At 40.4% G+C, this 17,631-nt stretch overlaps 1 protein-coding gene across 1 annotated transcript in view; it reads right to left on the bottom strand.

Annotated features, from left to right (window-relative positions):
* Positions 1 to 1,483: 1,483 nt before the first annotated feature.
* snap91a (synaptosome associated protein 91a) overlaps positions 1,484 to 17,631 on the bottom strand; it is a gene marked incomplete at both ends in the record, with an annotated part of 137,927 nt that continues 121,779 nt past the window's right edge. Inside the window, 8 exons of the mRNA XM_083919100.1 lie at positions 1,484 to 1,549; positions 5,846 to 5,887; positions 5,972 to 6,078; positions 6,668 to 6,779; positions 7,281 to 7,374; positions 7,827 to 7,929; positions 12,805 to 12,880; positions 16,776 to 16,918. Of these exons, the coding sequence (XP_083775226.1) occupies positions 1,484 to 1,549; positions 5,846 to 5,887; positions 5,972 to 6,078; positions 6,668 to 6,779; positions 7,281 to 7,374; positions 7,827 to 7,929; positions 12,805 to 12,880; positions 16,776 to 16,918 (743 nt within the window). The remainder of the gene's footprint in view (positions 1,550 to 5,845; positions 5,888 to 5,971; positions 6,079 to 6,667; positions 6,780 to 7,280; positions 7,375 to 7,826; positions 7,930 to 12,804; positions 12,881 to 16,775; positions 16,919 to 17,631) is intronic.

The raw sequence follows: 17,631 nt of genomic DNA, 5'->3' as shown, positions 1-17,631 counted from the left end.
GTTGCATTGCTGAGAAATAGCATCTTGGCCCCTGCTCCTCTTCAACAAAGCTTTGCTTTTCAACATAACATACAGAAAGTAAGAGCTGAATGTTTCTGATAGGCATGCATCTAAAGCTTTGTAAAGGTCGGAGCAACTAGACAGTAAGATGATAACAAAGATGAATATGTTAGTTATGACATCAGCTAAAAAGCAAGACATATCTAACAGTTATGCCATTTATGTTCACAAAAGAGAGCATATTGTAAAATAAAGTGTGTTCTATAGAACTGCATCTTGAACAAAATAATAGTAGACAGCAACACAAATGTCAGCTGCTTGCTCAGATGCTTCTTTTTAATGATTCTATAGAATCATTGAAAACTGTAACTTAAATAGAAAAAAAAAACATTTATGTGCGATTATATATGATGGTAAAATAATATTTAAAGGAGCATTATCGCGAATACAGCAGTAATAGCATAAAATAAGCTGAAATATGCAAAAGATAGGTCGGGGGAGCCATAACTAAATTTACAAAGAAAAATTGCCAACAGTGTGGTGTTCGTGAGGCAAATGCAGAATTTGTCTTTGTTATGACCTAAGCCGGCTTGGCTCTTAGCCCCGCCTCCTCAACACCACCCTATATAAAGAGGTGCAATGTCACCCGGACTGGCAGTTGAGAGGTCAGTGGCATTGCCAGCACCCGGAACTCGAGAATACCTGCGCGCTCAGGAGCTCCACGGTCACCACGGTCTGCAGCTAAAAAGAAGTTCGACAAGTAAAGGGCCCGCACCAGGATAAATATTGGATTGGCTTTCACAACCTCTTTGAGTATAAAAAGCGACTCGGTGCTGGCATTTCTTCTCATCGACAGGTAAGTCGCTTCTCATGGCAGTGTTAATGCTAATGTAGCAGTGTGGCTGCTTACAGTCACTGAATCGCTTGGTAGAACACTTTCTCTCTATTTTCCTGTGTCTTTCTTCAGCTGTCCTCTCAGCTTTATTAACACGTTAAAGCAAAATGATTTTAACGCCAAAAGTTTGGGAAAAAGTCTGATGCATATCCATGTATGGAGTAGGAGAGACGGCCACTTGTTTATATATGATATGCTCCGCCACTGGCTTCATCTAGTGGCCAAATTAAGAAATTCGATTTGCGTTAATGCTCCTTTACGTAATTTTCTTGCTGACAGAAAATACTTACTTATCCTCTCTGAGTTGAGTAAAGACAGAGGAAATGACATGTAAGAGAAGCATCAGGGAATAGTAGGGAAATAATGTAAATAGAGTTGTCACTGATGTAACACTGATCAGAGATCAAACAGGCTACACAGAAGAAAATAACTGTAACAGCACCAAACAAACCCAAGGACTGCCAGGCTATCCTGAGCCCAAATCACTACATTAAACTGGATAATTACAGGATTTTTGAAGCTTCATCTGTGTTTACAGCTGGTAAACCATTAAAAAAGGCAACAGTTTGCTCATATTTATTGAACTACTTACGGCTTCTTCCCCTCGAGCGTGTTGAGGTGGGTCTCCAGGGACTCCAGAAGACTTTCTGGGGCCTGTAGAATAATAAAGAGAGGTTGATACATCTGTGACTTCTGCTGTTGTCAACACATTATTAAAGTTGGGTATGGTCGGGGAGAGCTGCCGATACTGATTATATTTCACAATAGAACACAGTGGACCACACAGTCAAATACAAACGCTCAAGAGCTGGGTTATTCCTAGTCATCACATGAGATGAGAAGACACATGAGAAACCTCCTCTTTCAACACAAGTTTTTAAGAGTTTGGATATCAACAGACTTTTCATGAGATGCCTGCTCAGGTTGATGTCACAGCAGTGTCAGAACCAAAGATTGTATTTCAGCCGAAGATTGTATTTCACATGTTTTGCTCCCGACACAGACCGGTGTGCCCCCAAAGCCCGCTCAAACAGGATCAGTCAAATCTACTCAGAAACCAGAATGATTCCGATACCAAAATCATGTCCCATTACATACAGATTCTGCATTCATATGCATAATATCACAATGGGACATCTCCTTAAAACAATTATTGGAAGAATGACCCGTCATCCTCGATGGTGATAGATGTCACCCCGCTGAAGTAGGTATCCTTATTTTTCCTGACTAATACCATAGGTGGCATAACCAGCGGGGACCCAATATCCTGATTGTTGCTATCAGATCATGTGTTCTCCTCCTGGTACACTGATAACCAACCTCCTTGTGCAGCTTATCAGGATAATCTAATCAGCATCGACTTGACAGCACTGACTCATAGAGCGCTTCACTTTATTCTGCGATTCATTCATCTCTGTCACTGGGTTCAGGGCTAGACACATTTATTTATTACTATTTTTAGTGTACATGCTACCTGTCATTGAGGTGGTCCAGAGTTATAAATATCTGGGGGTTCATCTGGACCACATCTGGTGCATTCAAATGCAGCATACAAGAAAGGACAGAGCAGACTTTACTTCCTCAGGAAGTTAAAATCCTTTGAAGTCTGCAATGAAAAGCTGTACCTATTCTATCAATCTGTTGTGGCAAGCGCTGTATTTTTTTGCTGCTGTTTGCTGGGGCAACTGCGTGACAGCTAGAGAGAAGAACTGGACAAGCTGGTCAGGAAGTGCGGTTCAGTGATGGAGAGGAGCTCAGCTCTCTTGCAAGACTCTCCAGCGATTTTCCGGGCTGCCTACACGGTTTCTGCCCTGCTTGCCCCCGACCATCCTGTCCTATCGTCTTCCTGGAAAATACCTCCACCTTTTGTCCCCGACCTCGACCTTCGTCCAGTCCTTCCTGGTTTCAGTCTGCCTCTCTTCTGAGCTGTTTGGTCCCTGCAACGGCTCCTCTACTCCCTGCCTTGCCTCAACTCTCCTTTCGCCTGTCCCTCTTTGTGGAATAAAGGTTCATTACCACCTGAACCTGCCTGATTATTTGCTGCTATTGGGTCCTCACTTTACCCGTTACACAACTTTCCATGACCACATAGTAATCTGGTGTTGAATAACATCCTGAAAATGTTTTTAATAAAACCGCAACATACTGTAGAAGAAAACAGATAAATGTTAACAGAACAATGGTCCAGCCACAATAGAAAGCTCCAGGCTCAACCAGGCTGAACCAGACTGGTTTCATATCCAGTAGGCTTATTAAGAAAGGCCAAAGCTAATACAGTCAATAAAATAAGTCACTAATTCACTTTCCTTAATTCACAGCTCCATTTCCTAGATCCCTCCATTTAAAGCTGTCTCATCTACAGTATAACCCCTAAAACTTTGAGAGACCAACAAGGCTGAGAGGCTTATCGTTTTTTTGTCTTGGCACTGAGAAGGATGGGTAGACCATTTATCATCCAGAGACTTTAAAGTGTCTGTCCTCATCACCAAGTGCAAAGCTGTTCTGCCAACAAAGGACACTGTACAGTAACAGCTCTATTATTGGAACTGAGAAGTTCACATCTGTAGGCTAGTTGCCAATATGACAGTTACTGAACCATCTCCCTGTGACAGCAACAGGCCGTCAGGCATAACTTTTGAATATAATCTGATATGACGCACTGCCATAATGTGCAAAGTGATTCCTACATCTACGCACTGCTCTTAATAAAAATAGCATGAAAGTATGACATAATTCTACAAAGTCTGTCAGGTGGTAATATTATTCTGTCCTGTTTGCACAGAATAATATGTGCTTACACTTCTTTCCTGGAAGGGATATGAGTGGATAAATGCACTATAGTTTGAAGGAGCTGGGAGATTGATATAGTTTGCTCTCCTGGGCACATTAATCAAACTTTATCACCCATACAGTATCTCATTTTTGTGGAGATTAATGATGCTACACTGCTAATTTATGTCAAGGATTACTTGAAACACTGGTGCACATTGGCTGGTCAGAAAAATGGTGGCATCATTCAAATATGGTCACTGACCTTGAATTTTAAGGCTAGCACAGAGACATTTCTACAATTTATCACACTTCTGTTAACCCCAAACACCAAAAACAGAGCTCAGCTTCTTGCAAAAATCAATTTAGAAGATCAAAATTCAACCATGAAAGAAGTCCTTCACTAAAGAGACAGCAATTACAAAATTTCTAGGCACAGGCAGTACATCAAGCCATATTAAAATGCAAGAATCCTTTTCAACTACTGCAATCATTCGGTGCACTGAAACTTACAACGGAATGCAACAAGTAAATGACATCTGTGGGGGTCGTAGTACCTGTTGTTTGTAACCTGTGCTTTTAACAACTTTGTTGAAGGAGGGACAGATGCAAAAGAACACATGATAGCTTGATGAAAAATTGATATACCACTTAAGTAAAATTTAAGACCTAAACAACTCTATAAAGCAACACTTTGACATTTTGGGAAATATTGTGCTCATCAGATATTTTGGCTGTGAGTTACATAATGAGATGAAGCTACTGCTAGCAGGTGATTAGCTTACCTTCAGTATTCCAGCACATTACTCCCCATAAAGCAACAAATGGTTGTTTTCACATTTAACAATCAAAATGTAACAGCTTTAACTATGCTGTTTCCCTGTTTCCAGTGTTTACGGTAAGCTAAGTTAACTGCCCTCTGGCGCTAGCTCCATATGTTCCCCGGGTCCTATGTTCCCTGCTTTGTTTGTGACCAGGGAAAAGCGGGGGTCTACATTGGCTATGTAGACCCTAACACTACTCTTTAACCCTGCTCCTCACCCTAAAACTAACCATTACCTCCACCCCTACCAAAATGCTGAATTAAATCGGCGGAGGCAGAGGCCTATGTGACCGGGGGAACATAGGACCCTTTTGGGGAAAAAAGGTCAGCTGTTCCCAGAGTGGGGAACATAGGACCCGGGTAACATAGGGATGACCCCCTCCATATTTAGCGTAGGCCTGCAGATGAGAATGGTATCAATCTTCTCAGATAACTCTGGGCAAAAAAACAAATACGTATATTTCCCAAAATGTTAAACCAAACCTATATTTTGAATACAAATCCAGTCTACTAACATAAAACAGACAGTTAGCTTTGACTTAAATATTGACTTTGACTTTAAATATTCTACTATTCAAGTATCATACATTACATTATGTTCGATTCGGTATGGTGGGAATCTGTTTTAAATTAGCCCTCTGTGACCTATTAACCTGAGTTTAATCTGACAGCATTACAGGCTTTTCATGCAAGTCACAATTTAAGGATAATGATCTGCTGTGCCTTCATACAGTTGTTGAACCAAGACTATATTTAGCTCAAGAGTTTTAGCTGCAGAAACAGCCGCCTTGTCAGCAGCAGTGCTCAGCAGCATTGCTCAGCATATCACAGCCTAGCCAATCGACTCTTCCAGTCACATCATCAAATTTCATCAGTGTTCCTGCCTGTTTGCTGGGTGTGCACTCACGATGCAGTGTGCTTCAATTCAGTGCACTCAAAGAGAGCTCAAATGTTTCCTGAGCTGTTTTCTATCAAAGGTAGCTCTGTGCTCACTACTCACACTCTCAGCCTGAATGATCAATCTGCCTATCTAGAAGTGAAAAGAGAAGGAGGGCACAGGGGCCGTCAATCCCCAAACAACCAAAGCTCATTGGTTGCATGGATAATAGAAGTTGGATATGCCTTCTGTTACAACATAAAGTGGCTGTCTGTGAATGTCTGCTTCAAAGAGGAGCAATAATGATGAATACTCCAGGAGAAAAAAATGGTTGTAACTTTAGACATTCATTCAACATGCAATACAGTTAGAAAAAAATAACACTGACATGCTCTGTTAGTATGTAGCCCAAAAAAAGCTAGGACCAGTAATAACAATTCAGTGAAAACAAATAAAGGTAAGGAAAAGTAATCGATCTTACCTGAGTGAGTTCAGGTATGTCATTTTTGTCTATTCCCACTTGCTGTTAAAGAAGACAGGGACATTATAATTCCAGCAGTACAATATTTAACTGCTGTTCAGTGATAATATGTGCTCAGCAGGCTACCTCAGCAATTTTGAAGAACTCTGAAACCCGTGTCATTCTTGTCAGGAATCTTTTGTAGATCTCCAGCCCGTCTTTACACTGGCTTCTTTTCATCTGGAAAAACTTTTCTGCATAACAGTAAGTTAAAGAATAAGTCTGCTGATGTTCTATGTTGTTATTTTTGTCAACAAATCCCATGAAAAGACCAAAAACCAACAATAAATGGATCCTACTAACACGTATTGCCTGTTTAGCCAAAGCCTGATAAATCTTACACCTCAGCGCCATACAGGTTCACATCTATCATACTGTTGCACTGGGGTGACATGTTCCTTCATTATCATGAACCTAGGCACTGTAGTTTATTTTAATTTTGACTTGATCCCACATACAGTGTTTTGCTGCTGTAAATACTCACTGGAGCAACAGATCTGCAGATAAAAAATATTCCCCAATTGCTAAAAAGTATAATGCTCAGCTGTTTTAGAAAAAAAGCTGTATTTGTGACCAGTTTTAATGGTTTCTTGTGTCAGTGCTGTATGAATAAATGGCCAAGAGCCGAGTGCAACTGACAGGGTTGGAAAAATGAAAAGTATTGAAAGAAGAACACAGTAATGGTTTTGTTTTTTGTTCAAAGCATTTGTTGAAGGGTACTTAACTTTTGTTCATTGATTATCTAAAGGATCCAGTGATAAAGTGAAAGGTGGGATTCTTTACCTAGCAGGTTAATGATGCCATCATTGTAGCAAGCATATAACTTGATCAGATCTTTAAAGAGTAGGAGAAAGCAGGCATTTATCACCCCATTGTTCAGTTCTGGTGCATGCACCTAAGGACAGAAATAAAAACCAGGAGATACAGTGTGGTTAGGATTTTTAAGGTGAACAGATAGAACAGAAAATTGTTTTTAAATGACAAACTTACACAAAGTAAAAATTTAAAAAAAAATACAGTTTCACCCAAGGCATATAATGTTATAGGTTAATACTGATGTAATGTATACTGTATACATATAATGTGAGGTATAAGAACAATTAATCTCCCTAGTCTCAACTCAATTTTTTTAGCCCTTCTTTTAAAGGTATAGCAAATTGAGAGTTTTCAAATCTACGCCATTGTTTTACATATTTTGTTTCAACTATAGAAGACATAATCAAATTCAACCCTCTGAGAATGGCCCTACATGTGACAGGGGCTGTAACTGATATCTTCATAGATGCTGCTATAGCACTAAGCTTTGTTAAATCCAGTTTTTTTCTTCACTGTGTTCATGTGCAAATTTAGTAACCTTGTAAAGCGACTTTGTTCCCTAATAGCGAGTATCACTCACTTCGAAATCCAGCAGTGCGTCGATCTGGCTCTGCAGAGTTGGCATTCCTTTCAACAGCTTCTCTACTGTCATATTCCTCATCACTCCCTCAGCTCTGAGACAGAGGGAAACAGAAATAAATAGAAAATGTGAAAATCAAGCAGTAACTCTCAGACAGAAAGACATACTATACTGTACTGTCCATCAACACATAGAACACCTGTCTGTACCTACCATACATATATAGAATCCACCAACGTGATCTCTATTCTGTAGTCTGCATTTATATGTTTTAGTGCCACTGCTGTCCACCCTGAATATGAGTAAAAGCCCACTCAGTATGCATCTTTGGTCACATCCAAGCCATGTACTTGGCCCAATGCCAGGCTGGTGTCTATCCCACACTCACACAATTGGACCCCAGTGGGATATGTGTTATATGGATGTATATGAAGGGCACAGAGAGTACAGTAAGATAGGGGTCCTGGATAAACTAAAACAGTAAAAATCTATAATAATGCTTAAATAGTCATGCAGGGAGATATCATGAGGAATGAGAAAAGTTACCCTTTCTTCACTCGGATAAAGTCAAAAGCCATCTGTCTGTAGGCGAAGGCCTTTTCGTTGAGATATCGGCTGTAGCGTCTGATGAACGTGGACATGTCGTAGCCTGAGGAAGACACAATCATACGTAAACACATGCACACTCTCCAGTGTTAACTCAGGGCTAGTATTAGTAGGCTTACCAAAAAAGGTGTTGCAAAGTTTCTAAATTTTTTAAATGCAAATGTGAGAGCCTTTGCACTCTACACCTGTAAAACAAATTGTAGCTTAATCTCAGTTTAAAAGAAAAGTTCAACATTTTGGGAAATTGCTTATTTATGCTGAGAGTTACATGAGAAGACGGATACTACTCACTTGTCTGTACACTAAGTAGCCTATGGATCCGATTAGCTTAGCGTAAAGACTAGGCAAGAGGAAATTGCTAGATAAAACCAACCAGCTATAAAATCAACGTTTAAAAACAAGTAACAGAATCAGGCTAACTGTTTCCCCCTGCTTGCAGTTCTCATGCTTATCGCTTAGCTTAATTGTAGCTTCATATTTAATATCTTTATTTAACTCTTGTGTCTGTATGATAACTATGAAGCTAGAGCAGGAGATGGTTAGATTAACTGAAAGAAGGTAGCAACAGCAAGCAAGGCTCTGTTGACAGGCAAAAATATCTAATTGACTGATGACTGATTTAGAGGTTCTGGTAGTTAGTGGTATCGTCTCATCTAACTCTCAGCAAGAAACTTATAAGCGTTGTTTTCCCCAAAAGTCAAACTATTCTATAAGAATAAGGAGTACTTTACTAATGAGTTTTATTTTCTTAATGTTCTTTACGTTTCATAGCAGTGTATGATCATGCTTATATCAATACTGAATGTAAATATAATCATGATTATCTGGTCTTTAAATTTCTAAACTCTACTTCCTGTTTGACTGAGATGGAGTAGACACGGGTCGAGTCTTGCTCCCGCAACTTTTGAAGTTCACATTTATAGTAATCGTAATATTCCTCACGTTTGACGGATACACCACAGAGATATGTCGACATATGCAAGCAGACGGACTGTAAAAGACCAGGGGGCAAAGGCTAGCACTGCAGATGAGGCAGGCTGCGAGATTAGCATGGCAGCTATTACTAACCTCTGGGTAGAGAACTGTACAGCCCTCTCCGCCAAGTTCAAAGCCCTCTCCGTCGATCTCAAAGCCTCCATTTCATCCCTCGAAGCAAAGCTGGACCACGTCCACGCCACAGTGTCTAACCACGCTCAGAAGATAGGCTCCCTCGAGATAAATGCAAATCTACAAGACAAGCGCCTGCTAACACTGAAGGCACCCTGTGCCACACTAACAGAAAGCAACGCTAAGTTGCTGGCCAAAGTCAGCGACCTGGAGTCCCGCACCCGGCGCCATAATCTCTGTGTGATTGGACTACCTGAAGCCGTGGAGGAGCCGCAACCTACAGCCTTCTTCGCGGAGCTGCTCATGGAGGTTTTTGGCGAAGGCTTCCTGGAATCACTGCCAGAATGCACTTGCACTTTTCTTTTTGCGTTAATGGTGTACTATGTTCTGCTTTGTGTTGTTTTTTAATAACAATTTATACAGTTTTAAGGTAAGCAGGAAAGATATTTATTTTATTCAGTTAATTTTTGTTATTTTGTATAAAGAAATGCTTATAATTATTTATTTTCTATGTGTTTATATCACTCAAATATGCATCTAATTCAATTCAGGTTTGAGTCAAATAGTTTAAAAAAAATCGCTTCACATATACAAAACAGGCCTAAAAAGATTCACTACGCCAGGAAAAATGAAGGCAGCTGGGCCAGCCAGCCCTGCCAATAAGGTGTCCCTTATTTTTTTTTCAGGGAGTTGGCAACCCTACCTACACCAGCGCAGTGTATGCACTCTGGCCCATGGTGGACGGTGGGGCTTCATATCGGCAGGCATTCTGTTTATCTTGTCTGATGTGGAGAGATGCCTTCATGGCCTGCCTACCCTGGGGCATCTTGGTGCCCTCTGCTGGCTGATTTGATTTATTTTACATGGCTGTTAACGTTCTGAATCATCAATATATAATTATTTAATTATTATTATTATTATTAATTATTATTATTATTATGATTATTATTATTATTATCGTGTGACTTAAGGGGACAGATGCTGTTTGTTAGAGGGAGGAGGCCCTGGAAGCTCAGTTTAGCTGTTGCATGCTGAAGAGCTCACATGTTTTCTGTTTTTCTTTAGCCCTCAGATTAGTCACAATCTATTGTCCTGTTTCTTTTCTTTTCTTTTTTTCATTTTTTGTTCTGTTTTACCCACAGTTACAGCACCTTAAGGGGGATGTGATCTCTCTGCAGGAAACACATCTCAAATTAGCTGACACCCCACGTATTCAGAGGGCGTGGGTGAGCCACTTATTCCACTCGAAATTTACGGATAGAGTAATGAGGGCAGCCATCATCATTCATAAAACGGTCCTGTTTGAGCCGGCAAATGTAATCCTAGATACTGATAGCAGTTTCATTGTTTTGGGCACACTCACTTCAGAACACACCACTGGTCTTAGTTTCTGTTTATGCGCCCACCTGGGACAATGAACAGTCTTTTACAAGGCTATTTGCCAAAATCCCAAACGCTGATAGTCATTGAATTATCATAGGTGGGGACTTCAACCTGGTGCAGGATGTGACTCTTGACAGACCTTCTCCTACACAGGTTAAACTATCCAAATCAGCAAAAGTAAAAACATTTACATCACAGTTGGAAATTTCGGATCCTTGGAGGTTTAGAAATCCCCATGGTAAAGCTTTCTCCTTTTTATCACGTACACTACACATTCTCTCGAATTGATTTCTTCTTACTTGAAAACAACCTCCTTGACTGTGTAATTGCATGCGAATATCACCCGATAGACATTCGGAACACGGCCTCTTAATGACACCCATAGTGGATAGACAGCTGCGACAATCCAAACAAAGCGTTTTTGAGCAGGGTGACTCCTTGGCACAGCAGGCCCGCCCAGCTAGTACTTCCAGACTGATCTCTAAAATTCAACTACTGGACGGCCGCCACACCACACATTAAAAAGTATGTTTCTGATTTTTACAGACTATATACTTCTGATTGCAGCCCAATTACTGTAATTAAATCCCTAATCCCTTAGACCGTTTAACGTACCCTCAGATTGATATGAATACTGCTAGGGAACTCGGTAGACCCATCTCTCTGTTGGAGGTGCATGAAGCGATCAAGTCTATGCAGTAAATCCCCGTGGTCCAAAGGTTTTACAGTCGAGTTCTTTAAGGCATACTCGATGCTATTAGCAACAACTTAACGCCTTTATTTAGCAGAATAAACCAGCCATATCAAAAAACATATTCTTCAACTCCCTAAACCTGAAGGGGGACTAACACTCCCTAATCACCGCCACTACTTCTGGGCCTGCAACATTAATACACTTTTATATTGGCTCTGCGGTGGAGTTACAGACGTCTGCCTGCCCTGGGCTCACACTGAGATAACATCTTCTTCCTGCTCTTTGCATTCTACGATTTGCTCACAGCTCCCCATAACTGCCCACAAGGTCTCACCCAATCCGGTTGTCGTCAATACCATTAAAATTTGGATCCAGTTTAGGAAGCCGTGTGGCTTGCAAAGGGCTCCAATCCTTGCCCCAGTTTTGAATAACTATGCGTTTCTCCTTTCCTGCAACGACCCCGCATTGTGCATAATGGTCAGATGAGGGCCTCAAAACGCTTAATGACCTGTATGCATTTAAGTAAGACATACAGCCTGCCTAATAGCCACTTTTTTAAAGACCTTTAAATGAGACATTTTTTGCAAAAGCAATTCCCACATTTCCGAACCGCCCCACTGAAGCTGAAATGGACCAATTCCTGGCTCTCAACATACAACACAAAACAACTCACATCTGTCATTTATAATAAGATTGCTCTTCTTAGCCCGGTCCCCTCTGTATCACCTAAAAATGCATGTGAAAAGGATTTGGGGGTAGACATCAATGATGTCCAGTGAAGGGACATTCTAAAACTGATCCACTCATCTTTGATTTGTGCCAGGCACGGCCTATTACAGTAGAGGGTGCTTCATAGAGCCCATTTCAACAACGCTAAACTGGCTAGGATATACCCTAGTCACAGTGATGCTTGTAACCGCTGTAAGCAGTCCCCAGTCGATTATGCACACCTGTTCTGGACGTGCCTGAAGCTTGTTGAATTTTGATCCGATATATTTCAAATCCTCAAACAGGCTCTTAGCACAAATGTGGAACCCAATCCCCTGACTGCTCTTTTTGGGCTCCCTCCTTCTAAAAATCTGCCCATTACTACGTAACGTGTTGTGGCCTTTACCACCCTGCTCGCCAGACGTGACATCCTCTTTAAATGGAAACATGCTTCCTTTTCCAAGTTTTTCATTGCGTTGTTCTGAACTGATCCAAAGACTTTACCAATCCCCAGCGACTTTGTCTTTGTTTAAGCAGCCTAGCTCTGCTGGTAATTGTGACTGACACTTGTGAAGTCCCTGGAAAAGACGCCTACTTACCTACGAAAAGGTCACAGATCATTTTCTTGAAAAATAACAAAGGGTATTATTTACAAATAAATAAACAAACACATTTATGATGTAGGCCGGAAAAATTAGCTTCCCCTCCTTGAAAGACCAGCAGCCGCAACTGCTTCCTAATACTTGGAAGCAGAGACGAACCCCCCCCCCCCTCCCACATTCCCCTCCCCTGGATAGAGGAATGATTAGGTTGGTTGTAATATTCAAGCTTATTCTGCTGTTGCACTTACTGTCGCTGCTTAAAAACATGCATTGAATGTCTTCAGTGTAAGTGTCAGAGGGAGAGCAAGAGTGGAGCAGACAAATCAAGGGGTTGATAAATTGGTCAGACCAAAGGGATGAATTTGGGTTTAAAATTATGTAGGCTGGTTATGTCAAAGATAGGAGGGAAAGAAACATCACCCACCGTGGGAGCCAGTTTTATCCAGGAAGTTACTGAGGTTGAACAAGGTGTTTCTAGATGCCAGGAACTGCACAAATTTCTGCAGGGGAGGACAAACAAAGTTTAGTTCTCTGCCTGACACTAAATAACAAATAATGAAATGCCTCTAATTTTGATTCAAGACATTCAAGATTCAAGACATTAGTGCCTCACTAAAACGCTGTCTCCTTAACTTAACTAAACATATAGGTTACACATTCTATGAAGACCACATCTATAGTGCATTCATAGTAGATTCTAATCCATTCATAATGCTTCATGAGCATATAATTCAATAGATAATGATGATGATAATCCAGTCATAAAACATTATACAATGGAGATCAAAATGATCACTACTGGATTTATTCTAAAATACATAAAAAGGGTTTTTGTTGAAATGCCTTGGTTATTTAAAAAAAAAACATGCTAGGGCAGCAAGGGTGTAGCCACAACAGATATTTTATCAAATTCTGAACAGTAAAAAATAACAATATTTCAGATTAAATCAAGTATTTGTTTTATAATTTTCTTCTCCAGTTTAGATGTGAACTAAAATGAATTATAAGTGCATGTGTCTTCTGGACACTTGATTAGTTATAAATTAAAGGTTGACTGATGGGGCTTATTATATATTATCAAAATCAGAATCAGAATCAGACTTTTATTATTACTACGACTACCTATACTCACCTATTTTAGTTTATTAACATTTTTACATCTTACATAATAAGCACTTGATGATTGCAGCATAGATTATTGTGAATACATGAAAATACATTTTCTTTCACCAAAAAACGCAACATACTTCACTTTACTTAACACAAACAATTGTAACTTTGATGATCCATCAGTCACCTTTAAGTTTATAACTAGTCAAGAACATCCATGAGACATTTGAACTTATACATCATCATCAGGCCTTAATGTTTCACGACTGTTGATATGTCTACACCTCTTCCAGTCGGCGGCCCGGTCGACACCTCAAACCAGTCCTTCTGTGTGCCGGCTGGGGCTGTGGCATTGATCACCTGCCACTCTGTATATTAAGCCGGTCCTGAGCCTCATTCGGTGCCGGATCATTATTCCACACACACTCTATCCACCCAGATGTCTCCCTGTGTACCTGGCCTCTTTTGTTCATGCCTCGTGTGTCATGATTGGATCAGGACAGTCCTACTCTCCTTTTTTGTTGTTTTTGTCTCCCTCTGTCATTGTTTTTCTGTATGTGCTACCCTTTGTTACCCTGGTTCAGTTGGTTTTCCTGGCAGGTGATTCTCGTTTGCATTGATCACCTGCAACACTGTATATTAAGCCGGTCCTAAGCCTCATTCGGGGCCGGATCATTATTCCACACGCTCTATCCACCCAGATGTCTCCCTGTGTCCCTGGCCTCTTGTGTTCATGCCCCGTGTCAAGTTTGTATCAGTTTTCTTCGTGTTTGCCTTTGTTCTCTGTGCACCTTTTTGTTAAAGTAAGTTTATTACAACTGACTCTTGAGTTCCGTGTCTGCACTTGGGTCCCCTCCTCCGTGTATTCTCCGTCGCCAATTCTTGACATCGTGTCAAGTTTGTATCAGTTTTCTTCGTGTTTGCCTTTGTTCTCTGTGCACCTTTTTTGTTAAAGTAATTTTATTAAATCTGTTGAAACTGACTCTTGAGTTCCGTGTCTACATTTGGGTCCAATCCTCTGTGAATTCCCTGTCAACCCACGTGACAATATGGTGCATCAGGAAGTATTCTATATGAGCATGGTCATGAAGCATTTTAATTCACTATGAATGCACTATAGATGTGGTCTTGAAAATGTTACCAAATATATTTTCATCAATTAAGAAATAACCATACATTACATCTCATGAATTAACATATTATATCCCAGTAGTCATGGTTTGTTACATTCTCATGCTTTTCAAACATAAGACTCCATCTAAAATATAAGAAAGGATGGTGGAATAGGGAATATAACATAATAAAGACGTATAGGCTCTTTCTGCAGCCCTGCATAAAATGTGCCAACACACACACACACACACACACACACACGCACACACACACAATGACATACACACACAATTACCCTAACCTTAACCATCCCAACTAAATGCCTAACCCCAACTCTTGCCCTATCCCTAACCTAGACCAAGACCTTAAAAACCAAGTCTTAAGCCCCAAACAGGCCTGGCCAAAATGTCCTCACTTTCCAAAATGTACTCACTCAAATTCTAAAAATCGGTCTTCACAAAGATAGCTGGACAAGTACACACACACACACACACACACACACACACACACACACACACACACACACACACACACTCACACAACCAGACTGCTGATGCTTATTCAGTGGTTCCATTTTACACAAAACAGAGCTCACTAATGAGTGGAGGTTAAGAATGAAAAAATCCTCACTGGAGAAATGGTGAGCAACACATTACCTCCAATCCTGCCGTTTAATTTTCACTTTCATTCTCTCTCTCCAGCCAGCTCTCACTCTATCATTGTCAGGGACACTAAAACAGCCCTGGTACAATACAAACAGATCTCAGGAGACAGAAGGCACACACTCATATATTGCCTATTAATCATGGCATGTCTTACACACATTTATGACACTGTCCCTTTGAGCTTTTTTTGTCCATATCATGCAGATAATAGCACAAACATGCAAAAAATCAGTCACACACGATGAGACAATAATTTACCCTTTCTCCCTGACACGCGCTGTATCGACTAGGAGGTCAGTGCTATTATCTTCATACCACTAAATCTCTTCTGCTTTACACCCAGTGCATGCCTGGGAGGCAAAGCCCAACTAAATTATTTTGAATAGGGAAAGTATTGAAGGTAAATGAATAAGTAAGTTGGTGGCTTTATCTCTCAGTGTCTCTCTCTGTCTTCTCAGTCTCAATCAACTACAGTATATTCTTTCTCCTAATATTTTAGAATTATCTTTCTCTGACAATGATGTATCAATGTCTCTCTCTTTTGTGTCATCTACAATTCAGTGGCAGACTGGGTTCTTTGATGGGCTGTAAAGAAGCATCTTGTTTAGCTCTCTCAATTATCCCTCAGACAGTTTCCTTTCTTTAGCTGTCAGAACATGAATTGGGTCAATGGCCAGTTGCTTTGGTAATTCCATAACTGCTGTTGAGGTCAAAATATACACTTTTGAAGAAAAAGTAAAGATTAAAGAGTATTGTGCAGAGAAGACCTTGGGGTGAATTTATCACAGTTACTTATGAAATCCTGTTTTCCCTTACCCTAAAATAGCTTTAAACAAGCTGTAAACAACACTGACATACTGCCACTTTATATAATATAGTTATATATTGTTAACAAAGAGATGCCTATTAACACTTTCAGCAGACATGGTCAAACATTATCATTAATTCGAGTCGTGTTTCTGTCCACCTGGTGAATCTAAGTCCTGTATTCATTTACATTTTAGCTCTGTTTTGGTTTTCCAACTCCTTAGGACGTTTTTCTGCATCCTTAGCTGCTAAATGTTCCACATCTATAGTTTGCTGCCAGGCAAGTATCAACTTTTAAACTATAAAAGCACTACCAGCTTTGTCTGGAAATTACACAATATGGTAAAGTTGTGGTCCATAAAACCAAAATTATGCTAAAACATAAATAACTACAGAGCTGGATGCTAATCCTCTGAATGTGACACCTTTTATATTATATGGAGTCTTATGACCCATCATTGATACAAAAATGTTGATTAAGTGGAGATTTACAGCTGGATCACCTTACACAATGCTGTGTGATAACATCTATTCCATACCATTCATCATTAAAGCTATGAAGCTTTCTTTATGGTTGCAGACATCCTATCAAACAGGAATATTCTAGATGTCACATGGCATACTAATAAAAACTTACTCAACCTAACTACATTTTACTAGACATGTGGTGTAGTGTCTAAACAGTATGTTATAACCTCACCTCATTTCCATGCACCATCAGGTGGTGTGTGGTGATCAGGGCTTTGAAAACCACCACCCAGCTAGCGTTGCCGGCCCTCTCCATCAGTGTGTCAGCCATCTGGGGGACGTTCACATTGGTCTCCTGAGTGGCCTGGATCAGGTCTGAGGAGCATTGAGGAGAGGAGGAACAGGAGGTCAGATGGTGGTGATTTGCAGGGGACAGACTGGCAGGTAGAGCGCAGGTATAGTGTGTCCTGACAGCCTTTTACTTAAGTAATGATAACAGATGGGTGAAAAATGACAAACAAGTGTGCTTGAGTAAATCCTGTGCTACTGCTTGTGGGCTTTGCTGCAAATCACAGCCGCACAGTTGCATACTATTTTTCACTGGTATTCATGCATTTCTCTGAGTAGTGTGCAAATGGAATGAGATATTACTTGTGTTCAGTGTTAATCAACCGGTTTTAATATTGCCACATGTCTAAAGAAAATCATCTTAGCAACAAACCCTACGGTCATTATTGAATACCACTTTATGGGGTTTTGTGGGGTGCTTTGCCTGTCTAAATTTATTTATTTCTTGTATTCAGACATATGCCGATTTAGTAAGTAGCAGACTTATTGCATACATAGGGAGATCATTTTTATCTGCAGAATTGGAGGCTGCCATTTTCCATCCTAATGAAATGTACTTAGATAAGTACTTCACATTATGAGTCACACTGGCTACTGCTTTGTTCCTTTTTGCAGTCAGTCATTAATACCTGCACAGGCAGAGGGAGAGTAGAATATTCCACAGCAGAGAGACAGGGTGGAACCAAAAGGGAAGAAGGGATTGCAGTGCCAACCAGACTTTCAGCCCCATGGATCGGAAT

This window comes from Echiichthys vipera (assembly GCF_963691815.1).
Source record: "Echiichthys vipera genome assembly, chromosome: 8".
Lineage (NCBI taxonomy): Eukaryota > Metazoa > Chordata > Actinopteri > Perciformes > Trachinidae > Echiichthys > Echiichthys vipera.
The sequence above is the reverse complement of the archived record's forward strand: the minus strand, read 5'-3'. Positions and strand labels throughout refer to the sequence as shown.